The sequence below is a fragment of the Mobula birostris genome, chromosome 2, assembly GCF_030028105.1.
Source record: "Mobula birostris isolate sMobBir1 chromosome 2, sMobBir1.hap1, whole genome shotgun sequence".
Taxonomy (NCBI): domain Eukaryota; kingdom Metazoa; phylum Chordata; class Chondrichthyes; order Myliobatiformes; family Myliobatidae; genus Mobula; species Mobula birostris.
In genome coordinates, this window is record NC_092371.1 from 81,777,430 (window position 1) to 81,803,539 (window position 26,110).

A 26,110-nucleotide genomic window follows, 5' to 3' on the forward strand; every position below is an offset into this window, starting at 1 on the left:
ACGAGTCAAATAAAAATAGCTGCCTGAAGATATTGAAGATGTTTCCTTTCAACTCAATAAATTAGGGAAAACTGAAGCAGACTCCTCCTTTGAAACCTCGAAAGTCAGAGATGAAAGATTGGGAATGCCGGCTCTAAGTCCTACATTTCAGAGTTCTTTCCCTAAGTTTTTCTACTACGTTCATGTTCTCTCCCTCCCACCCCACTACCTTAAAGAACTTAAAACCACCTTCTCTCAACAAGGCTTTTAACTACATGTAAAGAATGTCTCCTTGTAGGGCCTTGACATGAAGTTTCTTTGATAAAGATTGTGTTACTTTGCTGTGTAGAGGCTGTACATTACAGAATCAGAAATGGACTTATTATCTATGATATACTTCATGGAATTTGTTGTTTTGTGGCAGCAGAACTGTGTAATACATAAAATATATTATAAATTACAGTACTTAAAACCTGACAGCAGAGGGGAAGAAGCTGTTTCTGAAGTGTTGCATGTGGGCCTTCTTGATGGTAGAAATGAGAAGAGTGAATATCCCAGGTGGTGAGAGTCCTTAATGATGGATGCGGCCTTTTTGAGACACTACCTTTTGAAGATTCCTTAAAGGTGGGGGGGCGGAGGCCTAGTGCCTTTGATGAGGCTGGCTGAGATTACAACCCTTGGCAGCTTTTTCCGATTCTGTGCAGTGGCTCCTGAATGCCAGACGGTTTATGCAATCAGTTAGAATGCTCTCCAAGGTGCATCTGTAGAAATTTGCTGGAATCTTTGGTGACAAGCCAAGTCTCCTCAAACAGCACATCATGCCACCATTTCTGGACCATTATGTTCCTACCATTTCCCTGAAAGCGATCTCATCAGAGTTAGTTCCAGTCCTACTCTGCTATTTTCCTTTCTCGCTCTAGTACACCATCCAATTTCCTTTTCCTGCTTCCACGGCATTTCTGGAGTTTGAATATCCATTCTTGTGTGATGACATATCGCTCACATTAGAACACATCTACTTCCTCTGGTCTCCACACTAATGGAGGCAAATCCCCTTTTTCCACCTCGATCAGGATTTTGAAATTCTGTAGAGTAGTTACGGACAGCTAAATGTAAGTTACTTATAGAGTCATACTATAGCACAGAAATAGTCCCTTCAGCCCATCTAGTCCATGCTGAACTGTTGTTTTGCCTAGTCCCATCGACCAGTCTCTGGGCCATCACCCTCCGTGCCCCTCCCATCCACGCACTTATACAAATTTCCCTTAAATGCTGCAATTGGCACGCATCCACCATTCCCACTGGCAGCTCGTTCCACACTCTCACCACCCCCAGAGTGAAGAGGTTCTCCTCCAATATTTCTCCTTTAATCTTTAACCTATGACCATTAGTTCTTGTCTCACCCAGCCTCGGTGGAAAAAGTCTATTCATATTTACCCCATCTATACCCCTCATAATTTTGTATACGTCTAGCAAATCTCCCTCACCCTCCTACACTCCAGGGAGTAAAGTCCTCACCTAATCAACCTTTCCCTATAACTCAGGTCCTCAACATGGCAACATCCTCGTAAATTTTCTCCACACTTTTTTGATCTTATTTAAATCGTTCCTGTAGGTAGGTGACCAGAACTGTGCACATTGCTCCAGCTTAGGCCTCCCCAACATCTTATACACCTTCAACATAACATCGCAACTCCTGTACTTAATACTTTAATTTGTGAAGGCCAGTGTGCTAAAAGATCTCTTTATGAACTTATCTACCTGCAGTGCCACTTTCAGGGAATTATGGATCTGTACTTCCAGATTCCTCAGTTCTATTGCAGTCCTGCACTGCAAGTTTTCTCTGTACTCTCAGTTTTATATCTCTTCTGACCAGAACTGTGCACAACACCACAAATTTGACCTCACCAGCATGGAATCCGTGAATTCAGAACTTGCCCCCGCTTCTCATGTTCCTTGAGGGAGGCCTCTGGTATCTCTGGAATGAAGAGCCACATGTCACTCTGGAACTGCTATCTCTAGCAAAAGAATGCAGGGAGACCTATCGGACCCGAGATAGCTCACTCTGGATGCCAAAAATAGAAGGCAGAATTCCAGCCACAGCACCAGCACGGGTCCAGATGATGAGTTAAGAAGTATTTTTAAACAAAAGCTAAAGATACCCGGAGGTTATCCCAGCCACCGGCCATGTTAAGCTTTGACTTACAGCCCGAGGCATGTGACCTAGTCATTGGTTGTAATTAAACCCAAGTTCAAGGCCAATTTAGCAACTGCCTCTCCCCACTGTTGCATCAGCAGTTACCCCTGCCCATGGACAGTTTGAGAAATCCCCTCGTGCTGGTGGCTCAGCAAGATTCTATTTGTGGTCTATTTGCTCCAGTAGATTGGGGGGCAGCCAGGATGGAATGCGACGGCTTTCTTCTCTGGGGATTGTTGTGCATGTTTCGTGCACCTTTGGCTTGCTGTTATTCCTTCATTCATCCGTTAGGTGTGGTGTCACATGACGTGGGTGATCATAGTCTTCCCATGACCGTGGTTGTTCTTGGCAAATTTTTCTGAAGAACTGGTTTGCTATTGCCCTCTTCTGGGCAGGGTCTTCACAAGACGGGTGACCCCAGCCATTATCAATACCCTTCAGAGATCGTCTGCCTGGCGTCAGTGGTCTTGTGATATGCACCAGTTGCCCATACGACCATCTACCACCTGCTCCCATGGCTTCACATGACTGATCGGAGGGGCTAAGCAGGTGCCACACCTTGCCCAAGGTGACCTGCAGGCTAGTGGAGGGAAGGAGCGCCTTTGGTAGAAGCCTATCTCCACCTCATCATTTTTTATAGTTTCAGAACAAAAAGCATAAGAATGGGAATCTTAGCAAAAGAAAATGGAGTTGTTTTATTTGAATTGATGTGTCAGTGCAAGAAATGTCACAGCAATAAAAGGTTCAAAGTTCAAAGTAAATTAAATTTAGTGCAACTTCTAAATACCATCATGGATTTGAGCTAACTTTCTATCTTAAGCTACTGTGACTTTTAAAAATCTTTTTAAGGTGCTTGGAAATAGGTACCGAGGGGATGTCGGGGTAAGTTTTTCACACAGAGAGTGGTGGGTGTGTGGAATGCACTGCCAGTGATGGTGGTGGAAGCAGATACAATAGGGTCTTTTAAGAGCCTCTTAGATAGGTACATGGAGCTTAGAAAAATAGAGGGCTATGTGCTAGAGAAATTCTAGCGCCTGAAATGTGCTGTAGATTTCTATGTTCTATGATTCCAGAAGACTTACTCATGTCCTCCTATGGGAGCTGGTTAATGACTTCAATGTCAACAGTGGTGTTACGGTTAGGTAGCTCCTGAAACTGTCCCTTTCATTGAGAATTGATGGCATCATTGTCCTTTAGCAGCTTTTGTCCATCTTTTGAGTGAAGGGATTTGGGCCATACACTGCCTTGGCGGCGATAAAGAAACCCCTGATATCACCAGAGTCAGCAGGCTACTGTACTTCCAGGCCCCTCTCAGTCCACCACTGATTCTTTATTTCCCTTACTCTAAGCTGGACTATGGCCTTGGCTTTGGAGTAGGCTTCTCTTTTTGCCTTGCAATTGACGTCCTTCAGCCAGGCACAGAAAGCTTTCCTTTCGTTGTTGATTAGCTCTTCCATTTCATTGTCATTTTCATCAAACCGGTCTTTGTTTTTCCTGGTCTTGTATCCAATGCTGTTTTTACAAGTATCAGTGTGGTCATGTGTGCTTCAATGTCCTCTGGGTACTGCTTTGGGAGTCTTTCAGAAAGGAGCCTGGAGATGTTGTACCTTTGGTCTTGACGTTGAACCTGGGATGGCTCAGCTTCTTTTGCACTCTACTCTTCCCCATGATTTTGATGGTCATTTGTGAGCGAATAAGCGGATGGTCTGTTTGGCCATCATTGTGTTGCGAATACGCATGTTGTGAATCAACACGACCCTGAAAGCTGTTTTATAAAAAAATATTTTGGAGGTACAGCACAGTATCAGGCCCACACTGCGCAATTGTACCCATGTGATTAATTAACCTACTAACCTATATGTCTTTCCAGGAACATAGCTAGGACCAGAGAACACGGCTTCAGAATAGAGGGACGTCCGTTTAGAACAGAGATGAGGAGTAATTTCTTTAGCCAGAGGGTGGTGAATCTGTGTAACTTATTGCCTCAGAGCTCAAAAATGAAGTGGTGGAGAGGCCTGTGATCCCCTGAGATCCAGAGAGCAAATACTGTTGTGTTTAGCCATCTGGTGCTTAATTCCTGGTAGGGTCTCCCGAGGTGGTAGGGTCAGGGGGGAGGTTCCAGACAAAGACCGATCCAACCAAGACCTCAGCGGTGGAGCTGGCGGAAGATGGTGACACATCACAACGGCAGTGAAGATGGAAGAAGACTGCAGCAGTGAAGAATCTGCAGTCACCTTGCATCCCATGCCACTGGGCCCTGACCCCGATCTGTCAAGGACTGGTTGGTGGCTGCTCATATATCAGTCTCCCTGCATTAAACATAGTCACGCATAGCTGTTCTCCATTAAGGGAATCCACCCTAATATGGATCCTGGATTGGCCTCTGCAACTACCTGAAGATCCACCGACTGACATCCCTTAGGAGAACATCATACTTGACTTAAGTGATCACATTACTGCCTGAGGCTTTATAAGGGATTGGTCAAAGCGCATTTAGAGTATTGTGAGTTTTGGGCCCCATGTCTCGGAAAGGATGTACTGGCACTGGAAAGAGTCCAGAGGAGGGTCATGGTCTTGGAAATGAAAGGGTTAATATTTGAGGAGCTTATGGCTCTAGACCTGTACTGACTGCAGTTTAGAAGAATGAGGTGGGATCTCATTGAAATCTACTGAATATTGAAAGGCTGAGATAGAGTGGATGTGGAGAGGATATTTCCTTTCATAGGAGAGTCTAGAACCAGAGAACATAGCTTCAGAATAGAGGGACATCCATTTAGAACATAGATGAGGAGTAATTTCTTTAGCCAGAGGGTGGTGAATCTGTGGAATTTATTGCCACAGACGGCTGTGGAGACCAAGTCATTATACGTATTTAAAGCAGAGACGGGGAGATTCCTGATTAGTCAGGGTGTCAAGGTTATATGGAGAAAGCGGGAGACAGGGGCTAAGAGGCCATAAATCAACCATGATGGAATGATATAGCAGATTCAATGGACCAAAATTCCTATACTGTATCTTGTTTTTATTTCAGCTCCACTGACCCGCGTTCAATTCAGCTGCTGACTGTAAGGAGTTTGTACGTTCTCCCTGTGGCCGTGTGGGTTTCCTCCGGGTGCTCCGGTTTCCTCCCACTTTCCACAGATGTACAGCTAGTATGTCAATTGATCACAGGGGTGTAATTGAGCAGTGCAAGCTCATTGCCAAAAAGGGCCTGTTAATGTGCTGAATCTCTCAGTTAAACAAGATGAGAAGTCTGCTATTCCAGCGTTCCCATGAGCTGCTCTTGCCCAGCCCACAACATCCCACCATCGACTCCTGCATGTCCTGCAGTGAAACAACATTCCACAGCAGCAATAGCAGACAGAATTAAGCATCCAGCCAATTAATGAGATATTTATCTATTTATTTCATGAGACATAGCGCAGAACAGGTCCTTCCGGCCCTTTGAGCTGGGCCGCCCACCAATCCCCCGATTTAACCCTAACCTAGTCACAGGACAATTTACAATGACCAATTAGCCTACCAATCGGTATACCTTCGGACTGTGGGAGGAAACCGGAGCCCCCAGAGGAAACACACGTGTCACGGGGAGAGTGTACAAACTCCTTACAGGCAGCAGCGGGAATTGAACACGGATTATCTGTACTGTAAAGCGTTGTGCTAACCACTACTCTACCATGTCACCCATCTGAATAGGTTGCTCACATTCACGTGTTTCAGATATAAGTGTCTGAAATTAGAGACCATAAGTTTAAGGTCGGGGTAAGTGGTTTACAGGAAAATCCCTCAGTCCCCTACAATCCAGCGGAATAAATCTTGGCCTTATCTGACCTCTCCCTATATCTCAGACTCTGGAGTCATGGCAACATCCTCGTAAATCTTTTCTACATTCTTTCCAGCTTAATAGCAACTTTCTTTTAGCTGGGGGACTAAAACTGAACACAGTACTTCAAGTGCAATCTCTCAAGTACCTTGTATAATCGCGACATAACCTCCAACTCTTATACCCAATACCCTGACTGATGAAGGCCAGCATGTTTTCATCAGCATATCCACCTATGAATCCACTTTTAGGGAACCATATATTTGGACTTGAAGGTCCTTTGCTCTACAACATGCCCCTGGGCCCTGCCTTTCACTGTTAAAGGCCTTCCTTGATTTGACCTGCCAACGTGCAACCACCTCGCACTTCTACCATATGAATTAAACTCCATAATGCAGCCAATCCTTGATTAAGACCGTGAGACATAGGAGCACAATTCGGCCATTTGGCCCATCGAGCCTGTTCTGCCATTCAATCATGGCTGATATATTTTTCCTCTCAACCTTGTTCTCCTGTCTTTTCCCTGTAACCTTTGATGCCAAAGATGAGCTTTATTTGTCATATGTACATTGGAATGTACAGTGAAATGTGTCCCTTGCATCAGCGATCAGCCCGTTCTAGGGATGTGCTGGAGACAGCACGCCAGTGTCACCATGTTTCTGACACGAACATAGCAACTTACTAGCCCTAATCCTTACGTCTTTGGAAAGTGGGAGGAACCTGGGCACCTATAAGACCATAAGATTTAGGAGCAGAAGTAGGCCATTCAGCCCATTGAGTCTGCTCCGACATTCAATCATGGGCTGATCCAATTCTTCCAGTCATCCCCACTCTCCTGCCTTCTACCCATTCCCTTTGATGCCCTGGCTAATCAAGAACCTATCTATCTCTGCCTTAAATGCACCCAATGACTTGGCCTCCACAGCCACTCATGGCAACAAATTCCACCGATTTACCACCCTCTGACTAAAGTAATTTCTCAGTGAGCATGCAGGCATGGTCAAGAGGCACCCGAGGAATCCCACACGTGGTCACAGGAAGAACGTATAAACTCCTTACAGACAGTAGTGGGAATTGAACCCTGGTCTTACAACTAGCACTGTAAAGTGTAACGCTATTTGCTACACTACTGCACCACCCTAGTTTTCTTGACCAAGTGGGTACGGATATGAGATGTTGAGTGATGCATACAACACAGAAAAGGTAGAGAGACTTGTATTTCATTGATTCTGTCCCTACACTATACAGCCATTGAAGTACTCCAAATGTATAATCAATGTAAGCAGCCAATCTACACATCCAACAAGCTCCCACCAACAACCTCGAGGTCATGGCTGATAACCTGTTTCAGAGATCTTTCTTGAGGCATAAGTATTGGTTGAGAACACGGGGAAAGGGGAGATTGGGACCTAGACAAAAACTGCCGGGCAACCTCAGAAGGTCAGACATTGTTTACGAAAGGAGAAGCAGTTAACATTTCGAGTCAGGGACTCTCCATGAGAATGGTATAAGAGAGATACAAGCGTAAGCGTAATAACGTAATACTAATACAGCACTAGTTGTAAGATGGGGGTTCCATTCCCACAGATGTCTTTAAGGAGTTTGTACATTCTCCCCATGACCGCATGGGTTTCCTTCCCACATTCCAGTGGGTTAGTATTAGTAAGTTGTGGACTGCGCCCAGCACAATCCTCGCTGATTATTCAACCTGTGAAGCATTTCACCATATACTTCGATGTATATGTAACAAATAAAGCTAATCTTTTAAACAAATTGGTCAGAGTAACAGGGAAAGTGGGGAGAGCAAAGAGTAGAACGCAGCGAACTATAAAAATTAGAATCAGGTTTATTATCACTGACATATGTTGTGAAATTTGTTGTTTTGTGTCAGCAGTACAGTGCAATACATAATATTTTATACTTTATTGTCGCCAAACAATCGATACTAGAGCGAACAATCATCACAGCGATATTTGATTCTGCGCTTCGCGCTCTCTGGAGTACAAATCAATAGTAAATATTAAAAATTTAAATTATAAATCATAAATAGAAAATGGAAAAGGGAAAGTAAGGTAATGCAAAAAAACCAAGAGGCAGGTCCGGATATTTGGAGGGTACGGCCCAGATCCGGATCCGGGATATAACAAGTATAAATTACAATAAAAATATATATTAAAATATATATTAAAATATAAATTAAATAAGTAGTGCAAAAACAGAGGAAAAAAGTAGAGAGGAGGTGGTGTTGATGGGTTCAATGTCCATTCTGAAATCTGATGGCAGAGGGGAAGAAGTTGTTCCTGAATCATTGAGTGTATGTCTTCAGTGAGAACAAGGAATGTGATTAGGGTCCTTAATGAGGGATGCTGTCTTTTTGAGGCATCTCCTTTTGAAGGTGTTTTGAATGCTGGGGAGACTAGTGCCCATGATGGAGCTGGCTGAGTTTACAACTTCCTGCATCTTTTCCCCTTCAGTGGGCCCTCCATACCAGGTGTTGATGCAGCCATTAACAGAGGATTCCCTCATTCCTTTACAGAATAACAGAACCATTTCAATCCACCTGTGACCCATTAATGCTTTACTTTAATGCCATATCAAATAGACAGCACGTATTATTTAGTTCTCCCTTGGTCCTGCACCCAAATAACATCCTAGAGCTTTACGCTCAAAGTCTAGAGTGGGAATTGAACTCCCTGACTCACTGACCCTCCCCCGCCCCCCAATTGCCCTTGCTGTATTTGGTCTTGACTATTGTGTGTTGCTGCTTTCTTTCAGAGGACACGTATGAGCGAACTCTAACAGTTGATGGAGAGGACACAACACTAATAGTGATGGACACATGGGGAACTGAGGTAACCACTTCATTACTGGATTCATGCATGGAATATAGTCCGCACAAGAAAGACCCCAGCGTATACCACCCATCCCTAATTGCTCTGATGGAGATTCACCTTCCTTAATTGTTGCTGTCTTTCTAATTTGGATGTTCCCAGGAACAGTTGGGTGGTGAGTTCCAGGATTTGGACACAGTGATAATGAAAGAACAGCGATATACACTTAGTGGCCACTTTATTAGGTACACCTGTACACCTCATTAATGCAAGTATTGAATCAGCCAATCATATGGCAGCTACTCAATGCATAAAAGCATGCAGACATGGTCAAGAGGTTCTGTTGTTGTTCAGACCAAACATCAGAATGGTGCCAGGCAGGGTGGTTTGAGTATCTCACAAACTGCTAATCTGAGATTTTCACACACAGCAGTCTCTAGTGTTTACAGCGAGTGGTGCAAAAAAACAAAAAAAAAAGCATCCAGTGAGCAGCAGTCCTGTGGGCAAAAATGCCTTGTAAATGAGAGAGATCAGAGGAGAATGGCCAGACTGGTTCAAGCTGACAGGAAGGCAACAGTAACTCAAGTAACCAGGCATCACAACAGTGGTGTGCGGAAGAACATTTCTGAACGCACATGTCGAACTTGAAGTTGATGGGTTACTTAAGGAGAGGACCATGAGCATACACTCAGTGGCCACTTTATTCGGTACAGGAGATAATTAACAAAGTGGCACTGACGGTATTTCCAAGTGTATCACTTGGAGGGGAACCTGAGGGCAGTGGTGTATCCATGCAGCTCTCCTACCTAGTGGTGGTGACCACACACTTAAGCAGTTCTGCCAGCAGCCTGGGTCAGTAACGACAGTGCTTTTCATAGGTAGTGCACATTGAAGCCACCCTAATGTAGCATAGCTGCTAACTCAATGCCAATACAGTTTGGGGCATTTCAGAGCTCAATTCCAGCACTGCCTGTAAGGAATTTGTACGTTCTCCCCGTGACCACATGAGCTTCCAACCTCACTCCAAAGACATACTGGTTAGTAGGTTCATTAATCTTTCGTAAATTGTCCTAGGGTCAAGGAGGTGGGTTGCTGGACATGTGCCTCGGTGGGCTCATTCTGCGCTGTGTCTCTGAAATTTAAAAAGAAATTAAAACAACAACCCAGTAGTGGAGAGAAATGTTTCAATGTTAAGAAAGTCCCAGATGTGCGGCAACAAAGGCTATGTGTGTGGGAGCATTTCAGTTACTGCGCGGCCCAGCAGCTTAGAGGGAATATTGCTTGCAACCAACCCCTCCCCATGTGGGTACAAGACTGGAGGGTCACTGATGTTTGTGGAAGTAGATCAGTGTGAATCTGTGGAATTCATTGCCACAGACGGCTGTGCAGGGTAAGTCATTAGGTACATTTAAAGTGGAGGTTGATAGATTCTTGATTAATCAGGACGTCAAAGGTTGGAGGGTCTCGGCCCGAAACTTCGATTGTTTACTCTTTTCCATTGATGCTGCCTAGCTTGCTGAGTTCCTCCAGCATTTTGTTTGTGTTCCAAAGGTTACAGGGAGAAGGCAGGAGGGATGATATATCAGCCATGATAGAATGGCTGAGCTGACTTGATAGTCAGAATGGCCTAATTCTGCTCCTAAACCTTAAATTAATGTGTAAGATGGGGTTCCAATGAAGTATCATGTCCTGAGTGTTTTCAATCTTCCTGAGACAAATGGATATAATTTCATTATACAATAGTGTAGTAGTTAGTGTTTCGCTTTACAGTCCCAGCTGTAAGATCAGAGGTTCGATTCCCACTGCTGTCTGTAAGGGGTTTGGCATTTGTCATGAAATTTATTTTTTTTAATTATTGATACAGCACAGAGCAAGCCCTGTGAGCCACACTGCCCCAGCAACCCCGACAAACCAGATCAACCCTAACCTAGTCACGGGACGATCTACAATAGGTAATTAATATAGCTGGCATGTCTTTGGACTGTGGGAGGAAACCAGAGGACCGGGGATAAACCCACACAATCCACGGTGAGGATGTACAGAGACTGCTTACAGAACGGCACCGGAATTCAACTTCGAAATCTAGAGTGTCCCGAGACATAACAGTGTTGTGCCAACCACTGTGCTTCCATGGCTCCCTTGTTTGGTGACAGCAGTACATAGAAAATCTATAAACTACAAATATATAATATAAATACATATATTATGTATATAATAATTAATTAAGTAATGCAAAAAGGGAGCAAAAATAAAATAGTAAGATAGTGTTCATGGGTTCAAAATCCATTCGGGAATTTGATGGCAAAAGGGATAAAGCTGTTCCTAAATCATTGAGTGGGTGCCTTCAGGCTTCTGTACCTCCTCCTTGATGGTAGCAATGAGAAGAGGGCATGTCCTGGGTGAAGGGGGTCCTTAATAATGGATGCTGCCTTTTCGAGGCATTGCCTTTTGAAGATGTCCTCAGTGCTGGGGAGAAAAGTGCCCATGATGGAGCTGGCTGAATTTACAACTTTCTGCAGCTTTTTCCAATCCTGTGCAGTGGCCCCTCCATACTAGACGGTGATGCAACCAGTTAGAATGCTCTCCACAGTTTATGTAGAAATTTGTGAGTGTCTATGGTGACATAAGAGTTCTCTTCAGCCCAAATGAAATATAGATGCTGTCACAAACATCTGCAGATGCTGGAAATCCAAGCAACATACACAAAATGCTGGGGGAACTCGGCAGGCCAGGCAGCATCTCTGGAAAAGTACCGTCAACGCTTCATGCCGCTGTCATACCTCATTTGTAATTGCATCAATACACTGGGGGCAAGATAGATCTTCAGAGATGTTGACATCCAAGAACTTGAAGCAGCTCACCCTTTCCACTGCCGTTTCCTCGATGAGGACTGGTGTGTGTGTTGCCTCGACTTCCCCTTCCTGAAGTCCACAATCAATTCCTTGGTTTTACTGATGTTGAGTGCATGGTCATTAAGAGCAAAATAAAGAAAATAATAGAACCTATGAAAAAACCATACAGAATCAGGTTTATTATCACCGACGTGTGACATGAAATTTGTTAACTTAGCAGCAGCAGCTCAATGCAATACATAATCTAGAAGAGAATGAATAAATAAATAAATAAACAAATAAACAAATAAATCAATTACATATATTGAATAGATGGGAAAAAATGCAAAAACAGAAATATTGTATATTAAAAAAAAGAGTGAGATAGCGTCCAAGAATTCAATGTCCATTTAGGAATCTGATGGCAGAGGGGAAGAAGCTGTTCCTGAATCGCTGAGTGTGTGCCTTCAGGCTTCTGTACCTCCTACCTGATGGTAACAGTGAGAAAAGGGCATGTCCTGGGTGCTGGAGGTCCTTAATAATGGATGCTTCCTTTCTGAGACACAGCTACTTGAAGATGTCCTGGGTACTTTGTAGGCTAGTACCTAAGATGGAGCTGACTAGATTTACAACCTTCTACAGCTTCTGTCAGTCCTGTGCAGTAGCCCCTCCATACCAGACAGAGATGCAGCCTGTCAGAATGCTCTCCACAGTTCATGTATAGAAGTTTTTGAGTGTATTTGTTGACATACCAAATCTCTTCAAGCTCCTAACAAAGTATAGCCACTGTCTTGCCTTCTTTATAACATCGTCGATATGTTGGGACCAGGTTAGATCCTCAGAGATCTTGACACCAAGGAACTTGAAGCTGCTCACTCTCTCCACTTCTGATCCCTCTATGAGGATTGGTATGTGTTCCTTCGTCTTACCCTTCCTGAAGTCCACAATCAGCTCTTTTGTCTTACTGAAGTTGAGTGCCAGGTTGTTGCTGTGGCACCACTCCACTAGTTGGCATATCTCACTCCTGTACGCCCTCTCATCACCACCTGAGATTTTACCAACAATGGATGTATCGTCAGCAAATTTATAGATGGTATTTGAGCTATGCCTAGCCACACAGTCATGTGTATATAGAGAGTAGAGCAGTGGGCTAAGCACACACCCCTGAGGTGCGCCAGTGTTGATCATCAGCGAGGAGGAGATATTATCACCAATCTGCACAGACTGTGGTCATCTGGTTAGGAAGTTGAGGATCCAATTGCAGAGGGAGGTACAGAGGCCCAGGTTCTGCAACTTCTCAATCAGGACTGTGGGAATGATGGTATTAAATGCTGAGCTATCGTCAATGAACAGCATCCTGACGTAGGTGTTTGTGTTGTCCAGGTGGTCTAAAGCCGTGTAGAGAGCCATTGAGATTGCGTCTGCCATTGACCTATTGTGGCAATAGGCAAATTGCAATGGGTCCAGGTTCCTTGCTGAGGCAGGAGTTCAGTCTAGTCATGACCAACCACTCAAAGCAGTTAATCACTGTCCATGTGAGTGCTACCAGGCGATAGTCATTAAGGCAGCCCACACTATTCTTCTTAGGCACTGGTATGATTGTTGCCTTTTTGAAGCAAGTGGGAACTTCCACCCGTAGCAGTGAGAGGTTGAAAATGTCCTTGAATACTCCCGCTAGTTGGCTGGCACAGGTTTTCAGAGCCTTCCCAGGTACTCCACCGGGACCTTCTGCCTTGCAAGGGTTCACCCTCTTTAAAGACAGTCTAACATCAGCTTCTGAGATGGAGATCACAGGGTCATCAGGTGCAGCAGGGATTTTCACAGCTGTAGTTGTGTTCTCCCTTTCAAAGCAGGCACAGAAGGCGTTGAGTTCATCTGGTAGTGAAGCATTGCTGTCAATTGTGCTATTGTGTTTCACTTTATAGGAACTAACGTCTTGCAGACCCTGCCAGGGTTGCCGTACATCCGATGTCGCCTCCAACCTCATTCAAAATTGTCTCTTCACCCTCGAAATAGCCCTCCTCAAATCATATCAAAGTTGCTTGAATTTCCATCATCTGCAGAATTCCTGTTGTCTCCACAAATCATACCTGGTTTCCTGGTACAGGCCTGGGTCCCCAGACTTGAATGCCACAGATCTAGCCTTCAGCATTAACAAAGACTGACAAACAACCAATGTGTAAAAGGAGGAAAACTGTGCAAATAAAAGAATCTGAGAACATGAGTTGTAAAGAATCTTTGAAAGTAAGACTGTAGGTTGTGGAATCAGTTCAGAGTTGTGGTGAGTGAGGTTATCCATGCTGGTTCAGGAGCCTGATGGTTGTAGGGTAATAACTGTTCCTGAACCTGCTGGTGTGGGAGGTAAGGGTCCTGTACCTCCTGCCTGATGGTGGTAGTGAGAAGAGAGTATATATCGGATGGTGGCAGTCCTTGATGCTTTCCCCTGGCAGAGCTCTATGTAGATGTGTTTGATGGCAGGGAAGCCTTTGCCTGTGATGGCCTGGGCTGCATCCACCACTTTCTGCAAACGTTTCTGTTCCTGGGCATTGGTGTTTATACCCGGCTGTGATGCACCCAGGTAGGATACTCTCTGCTGTTCAGCTTTAACCAAAGTCCATCACCATCCAGGCCATGCTTTCTTCTTGCTATTACCATCAGGATGCAGGTACAGAAGCCTCAGAACCCACCCCATCAGGTTCAGGAACATTACACAAAGTCAGGCTCCCAAACCAGTTTGGATAACTTCACTTGCCTCAAAACTGAACTGACTCCACAACCTATAGACTCACTTTCAAGGACTCTGCAACTTGTGTTCTCAGTTATTTACTTAATTTTTAAACTATTTTGACAATTTGTCTTTGTTTGCACATTTAGTTGTTTGTCAGTCTTTGCTTATGTATAGTTTTTTTCTTAAATTCAAATTTATTATTTTCCTGTAAATGCCTGCAAGAAAATGAATCTCAAGACAGTGTACAGTGATGTCCACTGTACATACTTTGATAATAAATTTACTTTGAACTTTGAACTATAGAAGTTTGTTTTATCTTGCATATGGAATGATCAGTGCAGAAGACATGGTCTCTATATCTTAGTTACCAATTTCCAGTGAATTTCTTTCCTGTGCAGAGCAATGAGTCGTGGGTTCAGGATTACTGTATGCAGGTGGGCAACGCCTACATCATTGTCTACTCCATCACCGACCGCACCAGCTTTGAGAGCGCGTCCGAGCTCCGTATTCAGCTGCGGAGGCTGAGGCAAGCAGAGAACATTCCCATTATCCTGGTGGGCAACAAGAGTGACCTGGTACGGTGCCGCGATGTCTCCGTTGAAGGTCAGTCACACAGTGGTCTATTTTACTTTGTTCTGTGACGCAGCACAGTACAGGCCCTTTCGGCGCATCAAGCCCGTGCTACACAATGACAACCATGTGACCAGTTAAACCTACCAACCCTTGGACTGTGGGGGGAAACCAGAGGAAAGAAGTGTGGTTACGGGGAGAACGTACAAACTTCTTACAGACAGCGGCAGAATTGAACCGGGGTCACTGGCGTTGTGATAGCATTATGCTAACTGCTATGCAGGCGGGTTGCCTGCAATTAAAAACAGTGATCACCAGACCTGAACAGCATCCACCCTGCCCAATGCTAACCCTCAATCTCGACCCCTCTAATACAGAGTATGAACGTAGACCAGTTTCAGTGGGGAACCAGTCCGTGCATCATTAACTCTTAAGTCCAAATCAGAATCAGAATCAGGTTTATTATCACTGATGTAAGCTGTGAAGTTTGTTTCTATGACTGCAATCTGAAGTGACCCATCAAGCCTGTTGTTTGAGGGCGGTGTCCACAGTCTCCACAGCACAATGTGGATCTATCAATGATCATCGGCCTTGGCCATGAAGCCAACATTCATTGGAGTCCACCAGCATCTCAACTTGCCGAATTTGATTGCCCAAATGGCCTAATTCTGCTCCCATGTCTTGTGGCATAATTCCAATTCCCTGTGCCTCACCCATTACTTCTAACTGGGCAGATAAGCTGCCCTCTGGCACTCAATGTCATCTGAATGGCTCCGTCTCTAAGAAAATGGATCAGAGTGAAAGGATTTGGGCCAACACACGGGAAGTGCTAGAGAAACTCAGCAGGTCAGGCAGCATATATGGAGGGGAAGAAACAGTCGACATTTCAGGCGAAGACTGGAAAGGATGGGGACAGAAGCCAGAATAAGAAGGTGGGAAAGAGGTAAAAGAGGAAAAGGACTAAAGAAGAAGGAATCTGATACGAGAGCAAAGTTGTCCAGGGAGAAAAGGGAAGGAGGAGGGGAACCAGAGGGAGGTGATAGGCAGGTGAGGAGAAGAGAAGAAGTGAGAAGAGAGGAACTAGAATGGGGAATGGAAAAAGAGTGGAGGGGGAGGGGAGAGAAATTACTGGAAGCTGGAGAAATCAGTAGTCGTAACTTCAGCTCAGAAGCTAGCCGGACGGAATTTGAGGTGTTGCTCCTCCAGCTGGAGGGGGGCTTCATCGTGGTAGCAGAGGAGGCCATGGAACAACATATTGGAATGAGAATGGGAAGCTGAATTGAAATGGCAGATGAAGCAAAGGCACTCAACAAAGCAGACCCCCAAACTGCAGAATGTCTTTTTATCCCACTGCAGTCCACTTGGTCCAAACTGAGCATTTTTTAACAAGCTGATTATCAGTTTGCAAATTTTTCCTCCCTGCCTTTTCTCACGCTACCCAAGATCACGTAGCTACATGGACACGGTCAGGCAGAAGTTCTATGGCACTAATTAAATCTCCAGAGTCCTGAACCTTTCCATTTATTGGTAACTTGGAAGCTCACTGTCAGACAAAAATAGTCTGATTCTCACTGGGAGGCTTCAGGCTCTTGGCTGGAAACAAGGATTTGCTCATCGATTGACATCATGATCCAGGAATCTAAACAACAAACTTTAACCTCAACTTTTGCTCACGAGAGTTGGACATCTTGCAAACAATGATTACTGAGCAAGGAAAATTTATCACCCACATTGCTTGTGTTATGAAATTATGCAGACCAATTTACAAATATCATTGCTCCTGGATGTGTGAAATAAAACAGAGTTTTACTCTGTTGAATTCTGGTCACCCCATCAAGGTAGGATGAGGAGGCTGTGGAAAGGAGATAAAGGAGAGCTTCACCAGGATGCTGCCTGGATTAGAAAGCATGTGTTATTAGGAGAGGTTGGAAACATTTGTGTTGTTTTATCTGGAGTGTCTGAACCTGATAGAAGTTTATTAAATTACGAGAGGCAGACAACATAGCATGCCCACAACTTATTTTTTACTCAGAGTGGTATAGAGGTGTGGAATGTATAAGGGGATGATAGAGGTAGATATTTTTTACGCAGAGTGGTTGAGGCATGGAACACATTGCCAGGAGTGTTAGTAAAGACATACGTTACTAGGGATGGTGGTGGAAGCAGATATGATAGTGTCTGCTAGATAGACACATGAAGGTTCAGAGGATGGAGGGTTATGGATCCTGTGCAGGCAGAAGAGCTTTAGTTTAATTTGACATCATGTTCAGCAGAGACATTGTGGGCCGAAGGACCTGTTCCTGTGCTGTACTGTTCTGTCTTCGTATTCTGGAAATAGTTAGCAGGTCAGGCAGCCTCTATGGCAAAAGGTGTGGATAGGGTTTAAAGTCAAACGAGAGATCACACTTGGACTATTTTGTTCAGTTCTGGTCACCTCATTATAGGAAGGATGTAGAAGCTTTGGAGAGAGCACAGAGGACATTTACCAGGATGCTGCCCGGATTAGAGAGCACGTCTTATGAGGATAGGATGAGTGAACTAGGGCTTTTCACTTTGGAGCAAAGGAGGATGAGAGGCTGCTCGACAGAGGTGCATAGATGATAAAAGGCGTAGATAGAGTGGACAGCCTAACAGAAAGGGGCAGGACCCAGAGTAAGGTGGTGCGGGGCAGGGGGAGGGAGTACAAGGTAGGTTCCTTCCTCTCCCCCCCAGCAGCTGGAAGATGTTACGTTTTATTGACACTCATTGAGCTCCAAAGGTTCTGTAGGCAAGAGAAAGAAGTAAAGAAATACAGGAATCGAATAAGCCCAGAATCAGAACCAGGTTTATTATCAATGAAATACTGTATTGTAGTGAAGTTTGTTATTTTGTGGCAGCAGTACAGTGCAATACATTAAATATACTATAAATTATAACATGAAATATGATATGCATACACACTCTGGGCATTTTATTAGGTACACCATACACCTGTTTATTAATGCAAGTATCTAATCAGCCAATCATGTGGCAGCAACACAATGTATAAAAGCATGCTGACATGGTCAAGAGGTTCAGTTGTTGTTCAGACCGAACATCAGAATGGGGAAGAAATGTGATCTAAGTGACTTTGACCATGAATGATTATTGGTGCCAGACAGGGTAGTTTGAGTATTTCAGAAACTGCTGATCTCCTGCAATTTTCATGCATAACAGTCTCTAGAGTTTACACAGAATGTGTGAAAGATTTTTAAAAAACGTTCTGTGAGTGAAAAAGCCTTGTTAATGGGAGAGGTCAGAGGAGAATGGTCAGACTGGTTCAAGCAGACTGAGTAATCAAGCAGGTGTACAGGTGTACCTAATAAAGTGACAATTGAGTGTGTTTTCATTCCTATCCTTACCACATAGAAGGAAGCTATTTCGGGCCATCGAATCTCTCCAGTCCCACAAAGCAATCACAGTTCCTCAATAACGTTCTGTTTCTTGCCACCTTTTCTCTCTACATTCCCATCTCCATGCTGCTTTACTGTGCTACTGTGTCTGAGCGGGACATGAAAGAATTAACTTTATTTCTTACATCCTTCACATACATAAGGAGTAAAAATCTTTACGTTACAACTTCATCTAAATGTGCATTGTGAAATTGTGGTAATTTATAGTAATTTATAATAACTAGAACAGTCAATGTAACATAGAATTACACACAAATCAGCATGAGTTAGTCAGTCTGATGGCCTGGTGGAAGAAGCTGTCCTGGAGCCTATTGGTCTGGCTTTTATACTGTGGTATTGTTTCCTGGATGGTAGCAACTGGAACAGTTTGTGGTTGGGGTAACTCGGGTCCCCAGTGATCCTTTTTTCACACCTGTCTTTGTAAATGTCCTGAATCATGGGAAGTTCACAACTACAGATGCGCTGGGCTGTCCGCACCACTCTCTGCAGAGTCCTGCGATTAAAGGAGGTACAGTTTCCATACCAGGCAGTGATGCAGCCAGTCAGGATGCTCTCAATTGTGCCCCTGTAGAAAGTTCTTAGGATTTGGGGGCCCATAGCAAACTTCCTCAACCGTCTGAGGTGAAAGAGGCGCTGTTGTGCCTTTTTCACCACACAGCTGGTGTGTACAGACCATGCGAGGTCCTCAGTGCTGTGGATGCTGAGGAACTTAAAGCTGTTCACCCTCTCAACCCCAGATCATGAGAGTCACCACATAAATTACTTGATGCAGCTACAAAGGCATGGCAACAGATATATTTCACTAGGAGTTTAAGGAACCTTGATATGTCACCAAAGACAGATACATCGCCGGGGTAGTGGTGGAACCAGATTTGATAGTGTCTGTTAGATAGACGTGAAGATGCAGAGAATGGAGGGATATGGATCCTGTGCAGACAGAAGAGCTTTAATTTAATTTGACGTCATGTTCTACACAGACGTTGTGGGCTGTAGGGCTTGTTCCTGTGCTGTACTGTTCATGGTCTGTATTCTGGAAGTGTTCAGCAAGCCAGGCAGGGGTACCGCAGACAGCACTCTAACTGGCTGCCTCACTGTCTGGTACCGGGGGGCCACTGCACAGGATCAGAAAAAGCTGCAGGAAGTTGTGAGCTCAACCGGCTCCATCACAGGCACTAACCTCCCCAGCGTTGAGGACATCTTCAAAATGCAATGCCTCCAAAAAGTGGCACCCATCATTAAGAACCCCCATCACCCAGAACAAGCCCTCTTCCCAATGCTACCATCAAGGAGGAGGTACAGGATACTGAAGACAAACTTGCAGAATTTCAGGAACAGCTTCTTCCCCTCTGCCGTCAGATTTCTGAATGGACAAGGAACCCATGAACTCTACCTCACTATTTTCTTCTTTTTTGCACTACTTAATTTAATTTTATATATGTATATTCCTCATTGTAATTTCTAGTTTTTTTATCATTATGTACTGCAAAGTACCGCAGCCACAAAACAACAAATTTCACGACATATTCAGGTGATACTGATTCTGATTCAATTCTCTCTCTCCCCCTCTGTTCTTTGCTGCAGAGGGCCGTGCGTGTGCCGTGGTCTTTGACTGCAAGTTCATCGAGACCTCCGCCACCCTGCACCACAACGTGTCTGAGCTGTTCGAAGGCATCGTGCGGCAGATCCGCCTGCGCAAGGACAGCAAGGAGGCGAACGAGAGGAGGATGGCCGATCACAAGAGGAGGGAGAGTGTGACGAAGAAAGCCCGCCGGTTTCTGGACAGGTTTGTGGCCAAGAACAACAAAAAGATGGCCTTGAAGGTCAGGTCCAAGTCCTGCCATGACCTGTCAGTGTTATAAATACACGGAAGTGCAAGCAAACCAGTCACCGGTGGGGAACAGGCGCCACAACCTGCAAGTTGATTCAGGACCAAGATCCATTCTCTTCTGTGCCTTTCCTGATAGGTTTTGTTGGTGGTTGTGGCCCGGCGATCATGGAGAAAACTTGGTGAGGATTAGAGTCAACAAGATGGATTTCTAAAGCATCTTCATGAAGTCCCTCAATATTCAAAAGGGGAAGAATTGACCAAAGTCTCACATGCAATTCATGAGCCAATAAACATACTGTATTTTAACTTGTGGTGAAAACAATGCTGGTTGGCTCCTGAGCAAGCAAGGCTTTTCTTCCTTCCGTTCTCCTTTGTTGAAGATACTTTCTTCTTTCTTTAGCAGAGTAACCCAGCCACCTCCTGCTTAATCCCCTTACATCAGAATTCTAAGTCTATTTATTATCAAAGTACATACATGTCACCATATACAACCCTGAGATTTGTTTTCTTGCAGGTGTACACAATAAATCCATAACAGAGTAGTAACCGTTACAGAATCAATGAAAGACCGCACCAGCTAGGGCATTCAACCAGTGTGCAGAACACAACAAACCATGCAAATACAAAAAGAAAGAAATAATAATAAATAAGCAATAAATATCAAGAATATGAGATGAAGAGTCCTTGAAAGTGAGTCCATAGGCTGTAGGAACATCTCAATGATGGGGCAAGTGAAGCTGAGTGAAATTATCCCCTTTAGTTCAAGAGCCTGTTGGTAACTGTTCCTGAACCTGGTGCTGTGAGCCCTCAGGCTCCTGTACCACCCTCCTGATGGCTGCAGCAAGAGGAGAGCATGACCTGGGTGGTGGGGAGTCACTGATGATGGATGCTGCTTTCCTGCAACAATGCTTTGTGTAGATGTGCTCAATGGGAAGAGCTTCACCCATGATGGACTGGGCCATATCACAGTACATGTCTGAGTCCTGCAGGTGACTGAGGCCCAGTGTCCACCTTCCACTTGATGTGGCCAAAGTCCCTGCACTGACAGTCAATTAGAAAACCAAAGTTGGTACACGTTCACTACAGTGTTGACAGGAGGTCAGATCTTTGAACTTTTCAAGGAGAGATGGGATTGGAGATGTTACTCTGTCCATAATTTAGTCTCATTACGATGTCTAGTTTGAGGAATAATGTGTGAGGAGCTTATTTTTAGAATTTTGATTTAGTTTAAACTAGTGAAAGATCATGTTGAAATTGACATCCAATAAAGAAGTCTCAAATATGTTGGCTGTCCACATGTGGGACTATAACCAGGATGATGAGCCCACTGCTGGGGGCAGAGGGTTACACAACATGGAAATAAGCTGTGTGGCCCAACTCATTCCATGTTTGTCTGATAGGTGAAGTGTGGAAATATCCCAGGTCTTCAAGAAAAGATACACAGCCAGAATATAAAAGCAAGGATGTGGTGCTGGAGCTTCATAAGGCATTGGTTAGACCAGGGGTGGCCAACCTTTTACATTCCATGCGTCAATTTTTCACGCACAAATTCAGATGCACCATACAACTCTTGTACCCCCATTCAATTCTTGTAAAAATATGTTAATATAGACATATTTAGCATTTTACATGATATATTGATTTAATATAAAAACAAGATAAACATTACTTACATAGAACGTAGAATAGTACAGCACAGTACAGGCCCTTTGGCCCACAATGTTGTGCCGACCCTCAAACCCTGCCTCCCATATAACCCCACCAACTTAAATTCCTCCATATACCTGTCTAGTAGTCACTTAAACTTCACTAGTGTATCTGCCTCCACCACTGACTCAGGCAGTTCATTCCACGCACCAACCACTCTCTGAGTAAAAAACCTTCCTCTAATATCCCCCTTGAACTTCCCACCCCTTACCTTAAAGCCATGTCCTCTTGTACTGAGCAGTGGTGCCCTGGGGAAGAGGCGCTGGCTATCCACTCTATCTATTCCTCTTATTATCTTGTACACCTCTATCATGTCTCCTCTCATCCTCCTCCTCTCCAAAGAGTAAAGCCCTCGCTCCCTTAATCTCTGATCATAATCCATACTCTCTAAACCAGGCAGCATCCTGGTAAATCTCCTCTGTACCCTTTCCAATGAGACTTTCACAACTTCTTTTAACAAATATATTTTGTCTTCTTTTGATTTCTTCCTTTTTTTTAATCACATATTCTTTCCATAACTCAGACCCAAACACTAGCTTCAGTTTTCCTTCTATTTCAGCCTGGTGTTGTGTTTTATAGTGTCTATTAAGATCATGTCTTCTATTATGTGAGGAAGTGTTTTCACAAACAATGCACAGTAGTTTTCCTGATGGACCCACTATGAATAAGAACTCATTTTCCCACTGTTCACTGAATTCACGCTATCACTTTCTGCGTTTCTTTTGCACTGTGATGGGTAATTGAATGTAAAAACAAGCTTAATTTTCAAAAAAGTACAAAACTGCAGATGTTCACAAAGGACAAAAAAGCACAACTCCGTAGTGCACGAGTGTCAGTTGCAAACTGACTGGCAAAAACCTGTGACGCACTGCAGAACAAAAGTCCTTCTTTCCTAGTTTGAGTTCCTGTTATAGATTTTTTTTTCTACAAATCGGTTTTTGGTTAATATTTTTTTGCATGAGTAGGCTTAACTTTTTATTACTATCACCAGGGTGCAATGCGCGACTTCTAATCATTTAATGCGCCGCAGGTTGGCCACCCCTGGGCTAGACCATATTTGGAGTATTGTGAGCAGTTTTAGAGACCTGCTGTCTAAGAAAGGATGCACTGGCATTGAAGATAGTCGAAAGGGGGTTCACAAAAATGATTCCGGGAATGAAGGGTTAATGTGCAAGGAGGATTTGATGGCTCTAGACCTGTACTCGCTGGAGTTTAGAAGAATGAAGGGGGATCTCATTGAAACCTATCGAATATTGAAAGGCCTAGATGGAGCAGATATTCTCTTTTTCACATTCTCTGACATTTTGAAGAATAGAAAGTGAGCAAGCTTGAACAGGCCAAGTCATTGGGTATATTTAAGGAGGAGGTTGATAGGCTCTTGGTTAGGGTGTCGAAGGTTACGGGGACATGGCAGGAGAGTCTGTCAGGGTCATCTATTATACCCATGCTCCTGGTATGGCCTCTTCCACATCGGTGAGACCCAGCAGATTGGAGGGTAACTTTGTCGAGCACCTTCACCCTGTCCACCGCAAAAGGCAGGACCTCTCAGTGGCAGCCCATTTCAATTTCACTTGTACTCCTTCCCCTCCCATTACCGTCTTATTCTGGCTTCTGTCCCCTTCCTTTCTGGTCCTGATGAAAGGTCTCAGCTCAAAGTGATGTCTGTTCATCCCCCTCCATAGATGTTACTTGACCTGCTGAGTTGCTTCTATGTTTTTGTATGTTGCTTAAGATTTCCAGAATTATGTGAATTATAGTTTTTTTTGGAGGGTCTAATCTCAATGGGTCAATGCTGAGGATCCTCCAACTTTAGAAGATCGACGTTGACTACATGGGCACATGGACAATGAATCATTGGGATAAGAGAATGGCAATATAGGAGGAAGCCCTTCACCAAGAAGGTGCCGAATCCAGCTACACTGACCATCCACTTTCACGGACATTGGCCTCAAGTTGCCTGCCGTCCAACAATTCCTTCTTCTCAGCAGAGGACAACCCCAGTTTGACCTTGAATCTTGCACGTTCGGAAGCTAGCCTTGCTAGTACAACATAAGCATTTATATAGCTTCAGTATCAAAGCAAAATTCCCAAGATACTTTACAGGAGCATTCTAAAACCAATTTTGGCACAAGGTCAGACTGGGAGAAGTAGATGTGGTCATTTAAAGACTGCCTTGGAATTTTGGGGCTGTGATCCAGGTGACTAAAGTTCAAGGAGTCCAATTATTCTCAGTAAATATGATTTTATGATTTTGTTTTAATATTGCATTTTCAACTAGTGGCCACTTCTCATGATTCAGTGCTAATCGAGCTGGTAGTTGGATGTTATATTGAGCTGTGATCCAGGACAGCGTATGTGGTTCTTTAGAATAGTGATTTTCAGAGAACAGTTCATCAGAAAGGTGTTAAGACAGTTCTCAGAATGTAACCTGACATTTACACATCTTACTAAGATTCCAACCCGCCTCCTCAAGGTGGCAGAACAATGCTAAATCTCTCTATTTTCCCATCACCCATTGATCCTGATGAAGAGCCTCAGCCCGAAACGTTGACTCTTTATTTCTTTCCAAGGGTGCTGCCTGATCTGCTGAAGTTCTCCAGCATTTTGTGTGGGTTACTCTGGATATCCAGCATCCGCAGAGTCCCTTGGGTTAGCTACTTAAATACTTATTAAATGGTTGTGACAATCTCTGTGATCCCATTCCATAAGATGATTCCCATTCACCTCTAGGTTTGGCCACCTCTGGCTGACTATGTTCCAAGAATCCATTCCCCAATCTGACTCCCCTCTTAGCCATTTCCTTCTCACCCGCCCATCACCTCCCTCTGGTTCCCCTCCTTCCCTTTCTCCTTTCTCCCATGGTCCAATCTCTGCTCCTATCAGATTCCTTCTTTTTCAGCCCTTTACCTTTTCTACCTATCGCCTTCCAGCTTCCCACATCATCCCTCACTCCCACACCCCACCCACCTTCCCCGTCACCTGGTCTCACCGATCAACCTTCCCCTCCGCCCCCACAGCTTTTCACTTCCTCCCTCAGCCTCCCCCACCCATCTACCTTCTGCCTCACCTGGTCTCACCTATCACCTGCCACCTGCTAACTCCTTCTTCTCCCCCCAACCTTCTCATTCTGGCTTCTTTCCGCTTCCTTTCCAGTCCTGATGAAAGGTCTCATCTCAAAACTTTGACTATTTATTCCCCTCCATTGATGCTGCCTGACCTGCTGAATTCCTCCAGCATTTTGTGTGTGTTACTCTGATTTCCAGCATCTGCAGAGTGCCTTGTGCTTCTATTCCTAAGAAGACCTACCCCCGTGATCCTGCTATTGGTCTTCCAATGTGTTCATCATTGTGATATACCTCGCCTGATTGGAGAATCAGCAAGAACCTTGAAGTTGTGATTGGATGATGATTCTCAATGGAATGGACTACCTTGTTCCCATCTGTGATAGATTAGCTAAGATCAGTCTGCACTTCCTAGATACTCAAAGCCAAAAGCGGAGAGTTGATACTCCTATTCGAAACCTACCTTCTGAATATTTTTGTATTCAAATCTCCAGGTGTTGAAGGGTTTTTCTTTTCATTGATTCATGAGAATGCTGCATGTATTCTGATAATAAATGATAAGTTTACATTGGTCATAACTGGTTCTATGCCATTCACTATGGACTAACTGAGTAATGTGTACAGTAATGTATTCGCTTTCTATAGTAACTTTTGCAGTCAAATTTTGAACCTGTTTCTGTAATATAGCTTTCATGTATTGTAGACTTAACTTTTGCAATAAAAACAGACCTTGTTTTCTAAGCCAAATACAACTTACTTTGAATCGTGCCAGTCATTTTGTTACTGGAGACGCAAGAGCCTGCAGATGCCAGAATCTGGAGGTAAAATTGAACTGCTTAAGGAACTCAGTGAATCCAATGGCATCTGGTGGGGAGAGGAATTGTGGGTCTTTCGGGTCGAGTGGACAACTTACTTCAGTCCAAGACACAGATAGTCGTATTGAGGGCAAACTGTATTGATGGATGTCTTTTAATATCAGCCATTACTGTCAGGTTTGCTGCAGCATCCTTTCACAATAGTCACTTAATTAGGCACACCTGTACACCTCATTCATGCAAATATCTAATCAGCCAATCACGTGGCATCAACTCAATGCATAAAAACATGCAGACATGGTCAAGAG

General features: G+C 44.1%; 1 protein-coding gene across 2 annotated transcripts in view; it reads left to right on the forward strand.

Moving 5' to 3' along the window:
* The window catches only part of rem1 (RAS (RAD and GEM)-like GTP-binding 1), a 51,667-nt gene extending 25,942 nt beyond the window's left edge, over positions 1-25,725 (forward strand). Inside the window, exons 3-5 of one of the 2 annotated variants that reach the window (XM_072243961.1) lie at positions 8,775-8,851; positions 14,788-14,992; positions 25,189-25,725. In XM_072243961.1, coding sequence (XP_072100062.1) covers positions 8,775-8,851; positions 14,788-14,992; positions 25,189-25,322 — 416 coding nt within the window. In that variant the 3' untranslated portion in view covers positions 25,323-25,725. Of the gene's footprint in view, positions 1-8,774; positions 8,852-14,787; positions 14,993-19,971 lie in introns of both variants that reach the window. The other variant, XM_072243953.1, reaches the window with a different exon arrangement.
* The last annotated feature ends 385 nt before the right edge of the window (positions 25,726-26,110 follow it).